This window comes from Zingiber officinale, chromosome 7B, assembly GCF_018446385.1.
Source record: "Zingiber officinale cultivar Zhangliang chromosome 7B, Zo_v1.1, whole genome shotgun sequence".
In the NCBI taxonomy this organism is placed as follows: Eukaryota; Viridiplantae; Streptophyta; class Magnoliopsida; order Zingiberales; family Zingiberaceae; genus Zingiber; species Zingiber officinale.
In genome coordinates this window covers 71498559-71515518 of record NC_055999.1, presented here as the reverse complement: position 1 = coordinate 71515518, position 16960 = coordinate 71498559, and the positions used below count along the sequence as shown (strand labels likewise).

At 35.9% G+C, this 16960-nt stretch overlaps 3 protein-coding genes across 7 annotated transcripts; 1 reads left to right on the top strand and 2 right to left on the bottom strand.

The window, feature by feature from the left end:
• Positions 1–470: 470 nt before the first annotated feature.
• Positions 471–1315, bottom strand: LOC122005983 (anaphase-promoting complex subunit 11-like). Of its 2 annotated transcripts, none has more exons than XM_042561268.1 (2): positions 1197–1315; positions 471–907 (listed from the first exon to the last, which is right to left on the bottom strand). In XM_042561268.1, the coding sequence occupies exon 2, from the start codon at positions 897–899 to the stop codon at positions 645–647; it is 255 nt and encodes an 84-aa protein (XP_042417202.1). In that variant the 5' UTR covers positions 900–907; positions 1197–1315; the 3' UTR covers positions 471–644. The 2 variants fall into 2 exon arrangements, with proteins under 2 accessions (XP_042417202.1, XP_042417203.1); XM_042561269.1 differs by having other exon boundaries at positions 1107–1305.
• A 1797-nt stretch (positions 1316–3112) lies between these two features.
• On the bottom strand, positions 3113–5794 carry LOC122005982 (CBS domain-containing protein CBSX3, mitochondrial-like). 4 transcript variants are annotated; one of them, XM_042561264.1, is made up of 6 exons: positions 5689–5794; positions 4555–4814; positions 4389–4470; positions 3727–3800; positions 3546–3606; positions 3113–3479 (listed from the first exon to the last, which is right to left on the bottom strand). In XM_042561264.1, the coding sequence occupies exons 2-6, from the start codon at positions 4807–4809 to the stop codon at positions 3337–3339; spliced, it is 615 nt and encodes a 204-aa protein (XP_042417198.1). In that variant the 5' UTR covers positions 4810–4814; positions 5689–5794; the 3' UTR covers positions 3113–3336. The 4 variants fall into 4 exon arrangements, with proteins under 4 accessions (XP_042417198.1, XP_042417197.1, XP_042417200.1 ...); XM_042561263.1 differs by lacking the exon at positions 5689–5794 and adding an exon at positions 5434–5578; XM_042561266.1 differs by lacking the exon at positions 5689–5794 and adding an exon at positions 5509–5531.
• A 3100-nt stretch (positions 5795–8894) lies between these two features.
• LOC122005980 lies at positions 8895–13367 on the top strand. Its single transcript, XM_042561262.1, has 9 exons — positions 8895–9232; positions 10258–10385; positions 10514–10585; positions 10740–10885; positions 10968–11082; positions 11149–11229; positions 12103–12240; positions 12609–12696; positions 12975–13367. Exons 1-9 carry the CDS (start codon positions 8989–8991, stop codon positions 13106–13108), a joined length of 1146 nt encoding a protein of 381 aa, XP_042417196.1. The 5' UTR covers positions 8895–8988; the 3' UTR covers positions 13109–13367.
• Positions 13368–16960: the final 3593 nt, after the last annotated feature.

Sequence of the window (16960 nt, the reverse complement as noted above, 5' to 3'; positions counted from 1 at the left end):
TTCACTGACTAGGACTTTTACTTTTCCTAATCTCCAGTTAGGACTTCTCCGTGCTAATCATCTAGTCCTGACTAGACTATTCTCTTCCAAACATCAAATCTTGTTTGAATTAACCCTTGATCAAACTGATCAAACTTAAATATATTGTCAAGCATCGAAACCCTAAAGATCAATTTGCACTACTACTATATAAAGACCATTACAAGTTATTTTTGCAGTTGTTACCAGTCTGTGTAACTTAAAGGCGATTTCATGCAAGGCCACCGACAAAATACTGAACATGCCATTGAAAGTGTGATATCAGTTCTCAAACCCCCTATACATTCAACGATTTCGTATGGCTGTAGTTTTCACTCAATCAATAAAAACTAAACTATCCATAACTTGTTAGGTTCATCCTATTGTTCAATTCTAGTGACTACTGCAACTGCAAAATCAAACAAACAAAAAGTAAATATAAAGAAGACACATTTGGGTAATCGTTAATTTGTACTCGCCAAATATTGACAATAAGTTGCATTGTGAAGAGAAGAAGAGCCCTACTCTTGAATTTTCAGCTAAAAAACATAACAATGCCAGACTTGTTCAGGTTCTCTAGATCATAGTGAATCAAACAATCCACAAACAATAGATACGATAAAATTTTAAGCTTTAAACTGCCATTCTCTGCGACACATTGGGCAATGCGGTTGAGGCGTCTGTGAGTTGACCCATTTGAGGATGCAATGGAGATGGAAAGCATGGTTACAAGAACCCCAAATCAGTGGGCAGTCATCGCCGGGGAACTTGCAGTCCGGGCAGCAGCCGTCAAAGGCCATCCTACAGATCCCACACGTTTCATCCTGAGCATTCCATGTCCATGAAGCTACAGCATGCCATTTCAGTATTTTCACCTTCATGATCCTTACTGAGAAGCAAAATCAACCCAGTTACTTATCAGCTAACAACAATGGTATTCAAGGCGAAAAATCTTAACTTTCCCCCAGAAACTCAAAAAACACTTACAAATCTTAAAGGAATTGTAACAAAAAAGTAAAGGAGGCTTTATGCCAACATGTTATCTAAAAGCCAGAAAAAAAAATGCACACAATCAAGGATGAATCGACCAGATCAGCACTTCAACAACGGATCTTGTCCACTCGGAGAAGAATGCCCAAGATCATGGTTCAAAGAGGAAACAGAGCCCTAGGACTCACCAGCGGAAGGAGGAACGTAGGCTACTAAAAGCTCGAAACTTGCCGAGAAAGGAAAAGAAAGAGTTAGGGTTGTGCACACACCGAGAGAGAGATCAGAGATGGAGTAAAATGGGCCGCAGCTAACGGACCAGACTTTTATATTTATTTTTGTTTTTACAATCCAGAACAACTATTTCTATTTTCTAATACAACCGGTCCTCGTGAAAATGGTAAATCTAGAGATACTCTTACACAGATCATCTAGATAATCAATATTTTTAGGCTCACTTCTTATTTGAAAGAAAATCTCATACAATATGTTATTTGAATCATAGATTTCTTAATTATTTGTGAAGATCCGATTTTAATCACGGAGATAGACATTAGTGGATACTATACTATGTTGTAATGATTTGATAATTATTCATCTAATCATAATTTCTCATCTAGCCATGACCCTTCACCTAGTCTCTTAATAAATGACTCTCTATCTAGTCATGACCTTTCACCTAGTCTCTTAATGGATGATCCTCCATCTAACCATCTCTTCATATATCTTGGCCACCCCTTTCATGATTATAAATAATCAATGCATTGTCTTACAAAGACACACTCAAACCCTTTGATCAACACTTTATAAAATTCATCCAAACCTCAACTGTATTTTATATAAATTTTTGCCCAAGTTTTGATCAGCACGTGTAAGTTCAAGTCCCGTAAAATTTTTGTCCAAAACCAAAGAAGCTTCTGACCAAGTAAGTAGACTTTTCGTTTTTTATTATAGCTTTGTACGATCTATATTTTCTTTTCATTATTGGTCATTTTATACTGCTCATTTTATTTTTCTGAATTCCAAGATACACTTTCTGAATTACAAAATGTAATGTTATGACTCAAGTTTAGATATGGTAAAAGGAAATTTTTGAAAATATGCTAAGATATAACAAGTTATGACCTTGATGTGGTGGGTAATAATAACCAATATATGACCTCACCTCTTAGATAAATTATATATAGGGGACTGATCAGTAATACCATGGAAAATAAGAAGATTAACAGTGCTATAAATATATATTTTTGATTAAGTTATGTTTCTACCATATTTTATGAATTATGTTTCTGTCATGAATTCTGAATATCTTGCTATGTTTTATATTCTATCGTTCTATGTTCGATCGACCCCCACTTATTGAGTATTTTCTAGAGCACTCACCCTCTTACTCTCATTCCCAGATAAAGACGAAAAACAAGTCGAGAAAGAGGAGCAAGAGATATTTTAGGGTTGATAATGGAGCCCTGTTCAAATAATTCTTCCTTTTAGTTTATATTATCTTTACTTCTATACTTCCGCTTATCGTTTTTGGATTTTCACTTTGTAAAGACAATATCACCGTTATATCATTACTAATTTAATATTCACTATATAAAACTTATTATTTTCAAGTATTTATACTCACAAACAACACCTAAGTCTTAGGGCATGACATTATCCATTGTCAGCCCAACTAATTTTAAAAGTAAATAATATTCTTTCAAATCATATTCTTTCAAATCGACTAATCTTAAGATTACTAATCCTGCCCCGTAAAAATTTTCTCCCGACCATCCGAATAAAAACTCATCCACATGGATTAATAACTGCCTTACCTCTCACGGATACGCTGTGCCTCGGGTTCTACAAATTTACTTGTTTTTTGTTTCATACTTTAAAAACCTTTATTTTATTATCATATAAAAAAATAAAGAAATTATGATGAAAAATGTAAGATTAATTTATAAAGCAAACTTTAAAAACAGAGAATAAAATTGAAATAGTTTTAGATGATTTTTTTATAAAACAAAAACAATTTAAGCTGATATTTTTATCTGTTGAAAATGCATAATATTGCACTTAAAAGGCACTTGAGCAAAGTCCACAATCAGGCACACAGCAAAGAAACACAGCACGATTCAAGGAGATTTATACATGAACATTGGCTAGTAGCCAGAACCAAGGTTGGTTTGCTTGGTTAGAGAAACCCTACACACACTGACACACACAAGAAAGAAGAAGATGCACCACATTTGTACATGGGTTGTGGTATATATATGCTCAAAGCAAACTTGGAAGAGTTCTTCGCCATCATCACCTACCATTATTTAGATTCTACAGCGGCTTGGTCTAGTACCCTCCTTGTATGTAGGCGTTGAGGCGGCTCAGCTCCTCGCGATGCTCACTAACAACAGCGCGAACGACATCACCAATGGACACCATGCCGATCATGCTTTTCTTGTTGACCACAGGGATGTGCCTAATGCGATTCTCTAGAAATACAAAAGATATCAATGTGGTGATTTAGACAATCTATCGACAAAATCTTGCTAAGAGACCTGTCATCAGTTGCATTGCCTGCAGAACCTTGGTATCTGGAGTCACTGTGATCAGTTTATTCTGGATATAGGAAAAGATTCGGCATGAGATTGGAAGCAAAATAACAAAATCTTGAAATAATACTTCTACTCAATTCAAAATTTTCAGACATTTTCTGTACAACTTGAGATTGAAATTTACCTCTTCAGTCATGATGTCACCAACTTTAGTTGACTTGGAAGATCTTCCCTGTACAATCATTTTCCGGAGATAATCTGAAGAAGAAGGAATCGTTAAGAACACAAGTAATTTGCACGGGCATAAAAGAACAATTATCAAAACTGGTTCTTAGTTTTCAAAAAAGATATTGAACAGGTGAAGACCAAATTGATCTGCTAATCAACTGCTCTTGTAGGATGTTAAAATTGTCTTAAACTTATTTCCCTAATGTCTTGAAGAGGTGAAGAACAAATTTGCTGCTTAGAGAGAACTGGCACACACATTGGACCATCACACAATTGATTTGCATCAAGTAAATGATTGTGTTTGAGACAATGTGATTATCAAAATGTCATGAAAATAACTTTCAGGATAATTAGATAATTTTTAACTTAATTGAAATTTAAAACTTCACATTAACCTACACTCAGTTGTAAAAAGATTGCCATAAAAATTGAAGCTGCCGAAGAAGATCTGAAAATCATCTACCCAGTTGAATCTACTGGAGCAGCCATAGAATTGTGAAATTTACCAACTAATTGGAAAATATCTTACGATTTCACATAAATGTTTAGCTTTATCCATGCACCCATGAGCACATACCATTTCACAGCCAACAAAAACAAACATGGACAACCAATTACCTCTCTCAGTAACAATTCCAGCAATTGCCTTCTCTTCTCCAGGTCTCACCACAACTAAAGCTCCAACATTGTGTTGTGTCATCTAGAAACAGTAGAGCATAAGCCATCAGTTAAAACTATTTAAAGCTGGATGGTAATCCCAAACAAGATTGACACAATGGTTTACAGATTTGACAGCATCATAAACAGTGTCATCAGTTGTGCACCACAGCCAGGAACCATCAGCATTCTTCCCCTTAGCTGTAAGAACATCCCGGATAGTCGTGCTTTCAAAACCATGCTCTTCCAACTGTGTAGGCGAAACTGACTCAAAACGTGAAAACACAGTAGGTAACATCGCTGGGTTCACACGCATGTGTTGGAGAACACCTCGCTTAAGGGCATTCCCGTGCAAACGGAGTGCTTGAATTGCTCCCTGCATGTTTCCTGTCATCAACAATGGAGTCATTAAACTACTTGTCTGATAAACCCAATACATATAATCACTAAGCATCAACAAGTAGATTTGCCTTGAATAAATGGTTCTCAATTGTTAATAGACTGACATAATATACAATCCACAGCATCACAGATAACCCTCAACAAATTGTGCATGGAATCCATTTGTTCTAACCACTTATCCAAAAAAAACTCTGAATTGTTAGAACAAAGAATCAATTTGTATTTATATTATTAACACTCCTCTTTATCGTCTCTTCATTGCGGGTGCGGTAATTGACTTGATTAAGACCGACCTCTCGACACATGAACTGATTGGTGAAATTTGAACTCTGACCTCCTGCGCTCTGATACCATATTAACTCACTTCTGAGAAAAAAAGGGATAAAACTAAATGCTCTGATGCCTATCAGCTAATCACTTCAATCCTACGATCTAAATTTCTTTCAGTTATCTGATGCAAAATCTTACAGAAAGAAAAAGAGTTGACTTTTGAAACACGATATTAACCTTATGAACTGTAGGACTGATCAGTTCAGATTTTTAGTGTTGATACTTGATAAGAAAAAGATGGTAACATAAACACAACACAAAGCATAAAACTAACGCCTTTCCCCCAACTTCAAGCATTCCCTCAACCCGATCCACCACACTTGCTATACATTCAAAGTGAAATCAAAACCAGGAAAAGAAAAGCGCAGGTAGGCTCCATGCCAAGAAGGCCATGCTTCCGGATCTCCTCTTAAGCACCAAGCGATACAGATAGAGATAGATCGGAAGAGGGGCCTCGAGAAGGAGATGCATCACAATCAACTCGACGACAGCACAATAGAGACAAGGGGAGCTTGGAAGAGGGCCTCACCTTCGCCGCCTGGAGTGAGAGGAAGCAGTGGAAAAAGATCTGGAGAATGAAGCACGAGTTGTCCGCCCGTCTTATCACCATTGCTGAAACTGATGCGCTCATAAGCCGAAATTAATTAATTAATTTTTTTTTAAAAAAAACAGAAATTACATGCCGCACACTGAAATTTACTTTTTCCAAAATTCACGCCTCTTATTTTCCTTTTAAAAAAACTATCAAAAAGATATACATTATTATATTTAAAAAATTATTTTAATTAAAATTATTTAGTATTATTATATTATTATGGCAGATTGGTTCATTTACTTTTTATAAAATACCCTTAGTAATATAAAGATTGTTTAAAATGCCCTCAATAGTCAGTTCGCATCCTTATCCTCTACGAAACAGGACTCACCTAATGCGCTGTCTAATCATAAACAGCGTTCAGCTTTTTGTCTTCTCTATCTTTATTTTATGTTTTTTTTTGTAATATCATTTTCTTCTCTGAAAAATAATCATAAATAAAGTATTTTAAGAATTTTCTACTTGTTCAAATTGACTCTTAAAATTATAAGTAATTGAAAAAAATCTACTATTTCACTCAAATAATTATGATATAATTACATCATTATATCAATCTAAATAGGCTTGCGAAAGCAAGATTAGACCTGGAATGAATCAATAAAATTATAATCAAATAACATAATTAACAATGACTTGTGTAATGATAAATTAAATAAAAAGTAGGTCATTCAAGAATCAACTATAGCCACTTGCCATTAAATAACAACCGCAAGAAAAGAAATATTAATAATTAATATCAATTTTAGAATATTAAAATAATATGTATTATATAGAGAGAGTTTTTGTTAACCTACCCATCCATCAATATGTGAGATTATGTTTGATATGTAGAATAAAATTTATGGTATTAGGGATTAATAGTGTGATACAGAGTATTTAATAGGTGAGATAAGATTAATGGTGTAAGATTAATCTTTGGCTCCCCTTATGATTATTTATAACACTATTAATCCATTCACATTAATCATAGCTCACCTATTAAACATAGCTTGAGTATCATATGAATACCCAGTGCTATTTTTTTTAAAAAAAATACTTCTTTGAATCTAAATATTATATCCTAACTCTTAAATAAATTTTTTAAAAAAAAATTATATATATATATAACTGTTTTATAAAGCTAAGGATTGAACCTTCACCTGATTTTCTCCCAAATTTTCCTATTTCCTCCCTTTTCTTCCTCTTTTCTATATGGTGCGGACCCTTTCTGTATAGGAGGTGCCTTGAGATTTTTTTTTATATAGTCGAAGCACTTAGATCAAATCCAAACGCCTCAACTCTTTAGGGTTTAGGGCCCTTTCCTATTTCCTATTTCTTTATTTATTATTTATTTTTTGAGATATATTATATGTATTTAGGGTTTAAGATTTTAAGATTTAGAAGTTGAGTTATAATAAATTTGAGTCAATAAGATTTTTCCTCTAAGGTTTATATTTTCTTCTTAATTTATAGTGTTTAAGATTAATAATTTTTGATGTTCACATGATATATTATATGGATTTAAAGTTTAAGATTTTAGAATTTAGAGGTTGGATTATAATGAGTTTAAGTTAATAAGAATTTTCCTATATAATTCAGACTTCTCTCTTGAGTCATAGTGTTCGAGATTAAAATTTTTAGATACTCATGCGGTATAATGATCCAAAATATTGATTAAAAAAAAGGAATTGAGGAGTCTAAATTTGATCCAGGTGATTTAACCCTGTTAAAAAATATTGGACGAAAGACCACTTCAATGCATTTAAGGCGCCTTCCATTAAGGTATATACGAATCCGCAATAGGCAGTTCACAGTAGAGCAATTAATGCTTTGCTAGTTGGGCAACGTGTGTGGGCATCTCTTACACCAAGAGGTGCCTTCAATGTTCATAGACTTCTCCTCCTGTGATATATATATATACATAAAAATATTACCCCGCGGCACATATCCGTGCGGATCGGTGCGGTGGATCGATCCACTGATCGATTTAGCCCCGCTGAATCGATTCTGCAGGCGTGAGAAGAAGAAGCAAGGTTGAATCAATCAGTAGATCGATCCAGCATGCGCTAGAAGACGAAGCGGGCCAGAATTAGCCGTGACGCTAGCAGACGCAGCGCCGCCGATTCTGGCCGCGATCCGGCCGGAATCCGATCGCGGCCGGATTACGACTGGATTCCGGCCGGCGGCCGGATCGCGACCGGATTCCGGCCGGATCGCGACCGGATTCCGGCCGGATCGCGACCGGATTCCGGCCGGATCGCGACCGGATTCCGGCCGGATCGCGACCGGATTCCGGCCGGATTCCAGCCAGATGGCGCTCGAAATCCGGTCGTTTCGTGGCCAAAATCGCCCGCGACGCTAGCAGACGCAGCGCTGCCAATTCTGATCGCGATTCGGCTAGAATCCGATCGTGATCCGGCCGAAATCCGATCGCGTTGTGATCCAGCCGTGGGGTGATCCGCCACCGTCCCGTGAAGATCAGCTGGGACCGACGAGAGAAGACAAGCAGGGCTGAATCGATCCAGCACTAATTTTGATGCACACCGCACCAAATCGCACGGAGCGTGCCGCATGGTAGCTTTTTTTTTTTTCGCTCTCTCTCTCCCTCTCTCTCTATATATATATATATATATATATATATATATATATATATATCACCAATTAAAACATTGTAAAGGTTCACATCAATCTTCATCGTTAGGTATAGTTGGTTTGGTAAGATTAGTTGTTGGGATCGAAATCTAGATTAAGTATGCAAAAATCCTTTTTTAAAAATAAAATTAGATAATATGTATTTTGTTTTGCACTATGAATATTTTTTTATGGACCTCATAGAAAAATGAAGTGGTTTGCACTTTAAATTCCATGTTCAAAGAGAATTAATTAGACATTTAAAAAAATTACAAAAATAATAATACTCTTTTGGATAGTAGATGATTTTTTTCTAATTTGGAAAAATTAAAAATACAATTTAGATATATATTAAAATTAAATTTTAAAATATTTATCTCATTATGTTTATGCACATGTTTTTTTTGGAATTATCTACTCGTTTTTTATACGTTTAAAATTTTAGAGAAAAATGTCAGATTGACCCTCAAGATTTATTATTTTTTAAAAGGGTTCAAACTATTGGATTTCGATTTGAAGCACAAATTAGAGTTGGGCCGGCTCGAAATTATAACCGAGTCCAGCAAGTCGCCGTAACTCGCTTCTGGAAGCGACGAGTCAGGGCGAAGGAATACGGCCCCGCCGATGCCCTCCGCCATCAGGAAGCGGCCGAAATCGTGGCCTCCGGAGACATCGAAACCTCTCCAGTTCATCGGAAGGGAGCCATCCACCGCGATCTTCCCTTCCAAAGCTGACCTCCTCAGGCTCTGTGCCGTCGTCGCCATTGCTGCTTCCGTAGCTGCTGCCTGTAACTATGCCGTGTACTTGTTGAATCGACAGGATAAGCCATTTTGCGACAGCATCGAGGATTCTTACGATCCCGAGAATGGTGACTTTCATTTCTGTTGCCTTTGGTTTTTTTTTTTTTTTGCTTGATAGTAGTGGTTAAGCTGACCTAGGGTTGTAAGCGAGGTTCAAAGTTTTAGATGGAGAAACACTGAAACAGGGCCAGGTGAGTTTAGTGGTCCAGACCAAAAAATCATTTTTTTGGTACAGTCACGAGCAGGTCTACGGCATTAAGGTGCAAAACTGGGTAAATTGTTTCTTAATTAATCGTGGAAAACGCGGAGAGAAATGAAAAAAATTGATAGAACCTTATTTTTGTCAGTACTTACTGGGATAAAAACGAATTTGCAGTTGCAATTCTGTTGCTTTCTGCAGGATATTGTACTCAACTCAAGTATGATACTCCTTTTGTGATTCAACAACTTTCGACATTGGCATGTGGGGTGCTAGATTATCAAATACAATGATTATGGAGTCACTTTTTCTATAAACAGTATGCTTATTTGGTAGGTTGGATGAATGAACTAGTTGCAGTTTTGTAGATCCCATTCTTGATTAATAAATATGGAAACGTGGACATTATGGATCCCACCTTCAATAGGCATTTCTCTAATTGACACATTCTCATAATGTCAGTTAAAGAACCAGTCTACTATGGTTAATGTCCAAGAGGACCAAGCTTGAACTTTAAGATTTCTCTAGAATAACTCCAGAGCTTAAGTCTTATGCAAGATCTATTGAGTCTTTCCTGAAACTACTCAATTTGATTGGCTCTTTTGTAATGTGAGTGACTTTTAGCTTCCAAATCAACTCATACGGATGTCTTCCCACTGTTTTCCTTAAGGCCAGTCCACTAAATTGAAAATTAGGTGCATAATAGTAGTTATTGTCTATGTAGTTTTGTACTGTTTATAAGCACATCAGAAGGATAGTAACTCTTCTACCATTCTCTTACTGTAATTGCCACGAGAAGTTTTGCATTTATCTTCTGAATATAATAATTTGGAGTTGCCTAGTTTTTTGTATTAACTATTTTGTTATTTTTTTGTATTATATATACAACTACAGGTCTCTGTGAGCCTTGCCCTTACCATGGATGGTGCTCCAGTGGGAGTTTGGAGTGTGTTCATGGTTATAAGAAGCAGGGCAGGAAATGCATTGAAGATGGAGTCATCAATCAGACTACTAAGAAAGCTGTATGCTCTGGAATACATTGGTTATTGAGTCTTCTTTGTGATTTATTAAGAGAAAAGCTTCATTGGCTGAACTTTTATGATTGGTAAGAATTTATTAAAAAATAAAAGAACTATGTTTTTCAATGCAGTTGGACCTGCTGGAGGAGCACGTTTGTAAGGCATACGGACAAGTTCTGTGCAAGCTACCTGGGAAAATTTGGGTCTGTTATCATGACCAACCTCATGGTTTTCATACAACTTTTCTGTAGTGATTTCTGGTATATGGATGCTCCAATTTTTTACTCTAGTAATATTTGCATACTTGCAATTTCATTGGCGAACACTATTACCTCTGTTTCTGAGTGGGCTTTTCAGTTTCAAGAGGCTGAAATAAAGGATATAATTGAAGAGCATGTAACACGGAGTAGCATTGGTTTGAAAGCTGACACTTCCAAATTTATAAAAGATACGATGATGGAAGCTGTGGAATCCGTGTTAGAAGCAAAAGCCATAAACAACAGGTTTGCTTCACAAATTCAATATCTGAATTTATCACTGCAGCAATGGCTATAATCTAAGGTTCTTTTTGGTTTATGAATGTAGAAGCAAGGAGTACAAATGTCCAGATATGTTAGCTGAATTTCATAAGCCTCTTCATTGTCGTATCAATCAGTGGATTTACAAGCATGCTGGCATTTTGCTTGCAATTTTTGTCTTAGTATGTGATTCTTTGGGCTCCTAGATTAACTTTTCAGTTGAGTCAGATTCTCTAATGAACCTACAGCTTGTAGGTCTAGCTAAGTTTACACTGAACGTACATCAAAAAGGGAAGATCACACATAGAGCAGAGCAACTGTATGAGCAGGTACACCTGTTCATAGTTAATATGGAAACGATTTTTTCTGTTGCTAATTTGCTATAGTTTCTATGTGTAATTTGTGGTCATACTGTTTTTATTGTAGGAATTTATGCATCCTTAATCAGAAATATTGCAGTTGATGTTACTTGATGTTACTTTTTTACCAATTAGATTGAGTTCCTTGGTTGTTTATCCTCATGATTTCTGCATAATTTATTATGGAGAATCATTGTTATGGAAAATTCCCTATCAATAATTTGTAATGCGCCTCTTACTCCAATGTTAGCATGCACTTGTCCTTGTTAGATCATAAGATATGAAGAATCAAATCTTTTGACATTTTGTTTCAAGTTGATGACTATCAGCAATAGGTAATTGCATTTTCTATAGGAGTCACTGGTATTACGTAGTTTGGAGTTTGCTAGGTGTGTCAGATTAGGATCGTATCTGTCGGTGATGGTTTGCTGGAGGATGTCGACGAGGGAGTGGTTGCTTGGAAGTATAAGGTGGTGATATTTACATGCTGAGAAGAAGCAGTAGACAAAGATGTAGAGAAGAGGAGAGAGAAATAATCTTGTAATTAAACTGTTTGATGCATTATGGCAATCACGGTGAAGGATTATTTTTCTTGCCATGCATGAATATAGATACAGGGCTAGATCAGGTTGTCCAAGAGTTTGCTGTTCCTTGAGAAAAAATTATTCTAAAATGATGATACATTGTGGTGTAAGAATTTATCTCTTTGATGAGGCATATAACTGTAATAGGATATTGCAATTGCATAAATGTATGAGCTAATATACTACAGATGACACCACCATTATTTTTACTTCTTCAGTTTGTTATTTATGTGTATATCAGTAAGAATCTCTTCAACAGGTATGTGAAATTCTCCAAGAGAATGCCATGAGAGCCATGAGTGGAGAGAATAAAGGAGAACGTTGGGTGGTTGCATCTTGGCTAAGGGATCAACTACTCTTACCAAGGGAAAGGAAGCATGCTATATTATGGAAAAAGGTATCTCTGATTTACAATGTTATTTCCAAGTACTTCTAGTTTTTATAGAAATTTTAACTTTTAAGCAAACAAAAATTGATTTCTTACAAAAGAATTGGAATATAATTTTTGCTGGTCTACATTTGCCACATTATCCAGTACAAAGGAGGAAAATCCTATATAAATTTAACAATATGAATTGAGTAGGATTGGTGGCGTGGGAGTGGTAGAGGAAGAAAATAACTTTTCCAAACAAGAAAAAAAAAAAACAGAATTGGATAACTCATAATGGTTTACATTATTACTGTTCTCTACTTACATTCAGAATATATGTTGTCTCAGAATAAGAAAGGATTCTCAATCCTGATTCTCGAATTCTATTTTGTTAGGTTGAAGAACTTATTATGGAGGATTCTCGAATTGATCAATATCCGAAGTTAATCAAGGGAGAGTCTAAAGTAGTCTTGGAGTGGCAAGGTATAGTATTTCCTTTCTTTTTCTCTATATAGCGATTAACTGTTGATGCTGAGAGATATCTTCTGCTGTTTCTCATTGAATGTTAAAATGGAAACTAATGTAGGGAGATATTACATATAAGTAGAGATATCTTGATGGTGGAGTATTTTGAATTTAAAGTTTTGTTATCTTTAATAGCTTTTCAGCTGTAGAACTTGAGGAACAAGATGAATGATATTATTACTGCAATACATTTTATCTTTACAAACCCATTGCGATTGTGATGCACTTTGCTACAGTTGATGGTCCGCTCACATCAATGCTCAAGGAGAAGGAATCTGCGAGCAAGGCAAAAACGTTCAGCGGCAACAAAGGATCGTATCAAAATGAAGAAGAAAAGAAGTATAAAGTAGCAGCGCATCTGTTTTCCTAGATTCTATTCAGCTCAAGTAGACGAAACCCTGTAGTGTTTCGTCATATAGACAATCATTCATGTATCGGAAATCCTTCCGCGTATCTTGCTTTACACAAGTCGTTTCTTCGGAACTTGAAGTTCGATTCGGAAATGTAACATTTTTTTAGCTATGCTATTTATCAATAGCATTTTTTTTGGGTGTTCTTTAAGCAGGCAAACTAAATTTAGGATTTTGTGTATTTTTTTTGTTTCCATTCACATAAAGTTCTTTACTTCTCATTATGTGTATCCTCATGAGATGTTTTTTATCAGCAGAACACATTGTTGATGTTATTTTCTTCATATATAATAATATTTTTTAAAAAAAAAATAAACTAATTTTCAAAGAAACATTAAGTTAACAGGCTCTCAATTTTTTAAAATTAAATTTATAATCTTAAGATTTTCACTAAAAATTATATACAATTTAATAGTAAAAATGAGTAATTATTTTGTTTAAGATAAAAAAAGTAAAATAAAATAATAAAATGATTCTAAAAAGTTAAAATTGATTACATATATACATAGTTATTTTATTAATATACCTAAATAAGTTCGAGTATTATATAAATAACTTTAAGTATATAATACTTCAACTAATTAGGCAAATTTAGAATAAAAGATAATAGATAAAGTAATTATCATAACAGTACTAATTTGTAAGACAACAAGAAGACTAATTAAGTCTAAATTTATACATAATTTAAAATATTATATGCCAAATATAGTGGATGATATTATTAAATCGCCTATTTAAATTGAATCATTTGTTAAATTATGGATATTTGGTAATATTTAATTTCTTATCTTATTATTTTATTAAAAATCTCTCCCTTTACTAATTAACTTTGGTGAAGCTTAAAATAAATTTACGTTAATATCATTTTTTCTATTTACACTAAAAATAATTCCAAGATTTATTAGTAATTCCACAAGCGAAACAATCAGTGATCTAAAGTTCGAGACTCAGCTACGCGTATTATTATGAATTTTTCTCATCATTAATTTTCTCTAGTTGTTTTATATAAAAAAATATAGTTCTTTTTAGTTCTACATCTTAGAATTGACAACACTATTGATCCTGTCCGAACCAAGAGTCAACGGACACTGGGCACGTGGCGCTCCCTGCTGGATCCTCGAGTGCTCAGGCGAACCTGCAGCAAAACCGAGCCGGGAGGGGTGCCCCGGCGACGACCCTCCGACGCTCAAGTTAGGCGAGGAATAACAAAAAGGTGGCCTCAGGATGAAGACTTGTGTACCTCTGGTGAAGAAATGGAGCCCTTATATAGACCTCTCGCAGGAGCCTGGGCGCGCCAATCAAAGCAATCACCTGCTTTCGACCATGCCCAGGTATGGGTCTGTCAGAAAGATGTCCATAAGGCCATACCGCTACTGTATCAACCTCTCCATGATGTGACGGCGAGATCCTCTATCGTGCACTTTTGTGTACGGCGTAATCATCAGACATGCCTTTGTTGACATCCCATATCCTGAGCCGAACGAATAGGCCACTAGGCTAACCCTCGTACCCTCGCCCTTATCCTGGCCGAACGGACCACCCGCTCGGCCCTTCGGTCCCAGCCGGGCAGACGCCCCGCTCGGCCACTCGGTTCTCCCGCCTTGGCGTCGGAAACCCAAGCCCATGGCTGGGTTATCTTTGGTTCCGCTCGGACCTACTCAACCACTCGGCGCGGCCATTAACCGCTTAGTCAGCCCTTCATCTGTCTTCAAGCTGAGACCCTTTAGGGAGTGGATCCCCCAATCTTACCGCCGGATCAACTATCATCAAAGAAACTTATATAAATATTTTATGCCGACAATGTTAAAAATATACTTTTCTTAATTTTTTTATTAAGATAAGTATAATATTAAATTAAATTATTTTTTTCATAGGGAAACTCGTTATAATAGTTTGTTACTGGGATTCTCTAGCGTCACCCTTGCATTATTGCATAGGTCTGACGAGGATGACACTCGAAAATTCAAACAATTCGGATTTTCAAAGACCCAAATAATACAGATTTTTAAAAGTCAGGTACTTTACCTTAATGACTCTACTTTAGTATTTTAATACTAAAATACTTTAATTAATATAATTTCATTATAAAGAGTCAATGTGATTTTAATGTATTATATTAGACACGCGACGCAGGTACAGGATTACTAGTTTGATGGGAAGATAAAATTAAAACACAATAATTTCCATATTCGGTAAGGTATTTTGACGGTCTTAGAATTTTTAAGGGTGTGTGATGAAAATAAATAAACTTAAGAGGGCGACATGAAAGTTTTGGAACCTATTTAAGTGTATGAAACCGCATTTTTCCTAGTTCAACTGGAATTCGGAGTTTCTCAGTGGCGATTGGCGAAGCTCCTTTCTTCTTCTTGTTGTCGTCTCATAGCCGGTCCCCTCGCTCGCCGACAATGTTCTCCTAGATTTTCCGTCCATGCCGCGACGGCTCGCAGATATCCTCCTCCATCATCTCCTCCTCCTCCTCGAAGCTCAAGGAGGTTCGTCTTGCTCGGCGTTTTTATTTCTTTGGTTATATTAGGTCACATCCGTTGTTGTTCTGCTAGGGGTTACTTGTACCCAATCAGGGTATTTCCGGCTCTATCAATTCGATATGGATGTTAGCATCAGGATAATTCTAAAAAAGAAGAAATTTGGCGATGGATGAAATTCTTTTTTTTTTTTAATCCCTTCTCGCCTTTTTCGCACTGCCGCCGCAGTGTGATTTCTCTTGGAAGGAGAAATTAGATTACCGATCAAATTTATTTTTTTTAGATGTGAAAAAATCAAGAATAGGTTTTGGACTTCGCATTCGTAAGATTAGAGATAACAAATATTGAGCTAACTTTAATGTACCAGCGAAAGGAAAGATTTTGAAAGACCAAGTACATTAGGGATTTTTCTATTTACAACTGAAGGTTTTTTTTTCTTCAACCTCAAACCCTGTAGAGAGTCTACATTAACATAGGTATTCCGTATCGTTTTTCCTGGAGATGGCTCTATCCCACTTAACCGGACTTTGTCCACTTTTTCTCTGTTTGACATCTCCTTTTGATTACAAGTCCTTGTACAGAAGAGAAGAGAAGGGATCATTCCTTTGTTTCGTTTCTATTTTGTTTTATGAAGTCGTTTCTTATTCCTCGCCAGGGCTAGTGGCTTTAAAGAAAAACAACTGTCAATGGCAGTCGGCAGTCGCATGCCTAGATTACAGAGATTAAGGAGGTGCAGATAGTGATCATTAAAAATATCTAAACCTCTGACCTAAATTTTGGGGTTTCTAATAAATATGATCAAAAAATCATGAACTAAAAATGGAAGCACCTCTTAGCAGGGAAATACTTATATGCATTCCAAGTAACTCTAATGTTTTGTTTTATTGGAAGGGTGAAAATAGATGAGAAATGGAAAGTTTAAGTAAAGAGAAAAGAAAATAGAATACATTGTACTTTATATCCACTTTATTTCATTTCTCTTGCTTAAAAAAAAAAAAAAAAAAAAAAATGTGGAACCGCCACATCAGCAGCCCCCCTAGAGCCGGTCCCACGGATATGGAGGGAGGTAAATGTAGGTACACAGGTGGAAAGTGCATGGTGGAGACGTTAACCCCAGGCAGTGACACCCCGGGGATCGACCCCTGGACCTTTCAGCCACAGAACCATGCACTCCCCATCTGTGCTACGCCCTGGGGACACATTTCTCTTGCTTAGTTAGACAGAATCAGAGAGTGAGAAATTTTATAATTTCTTATTTGCGTTTATGGAATTTGTAAATTTTATTTCCATCCAATTTTGCTCAATTTGAGTGGAATCAAGTAGAGGAAA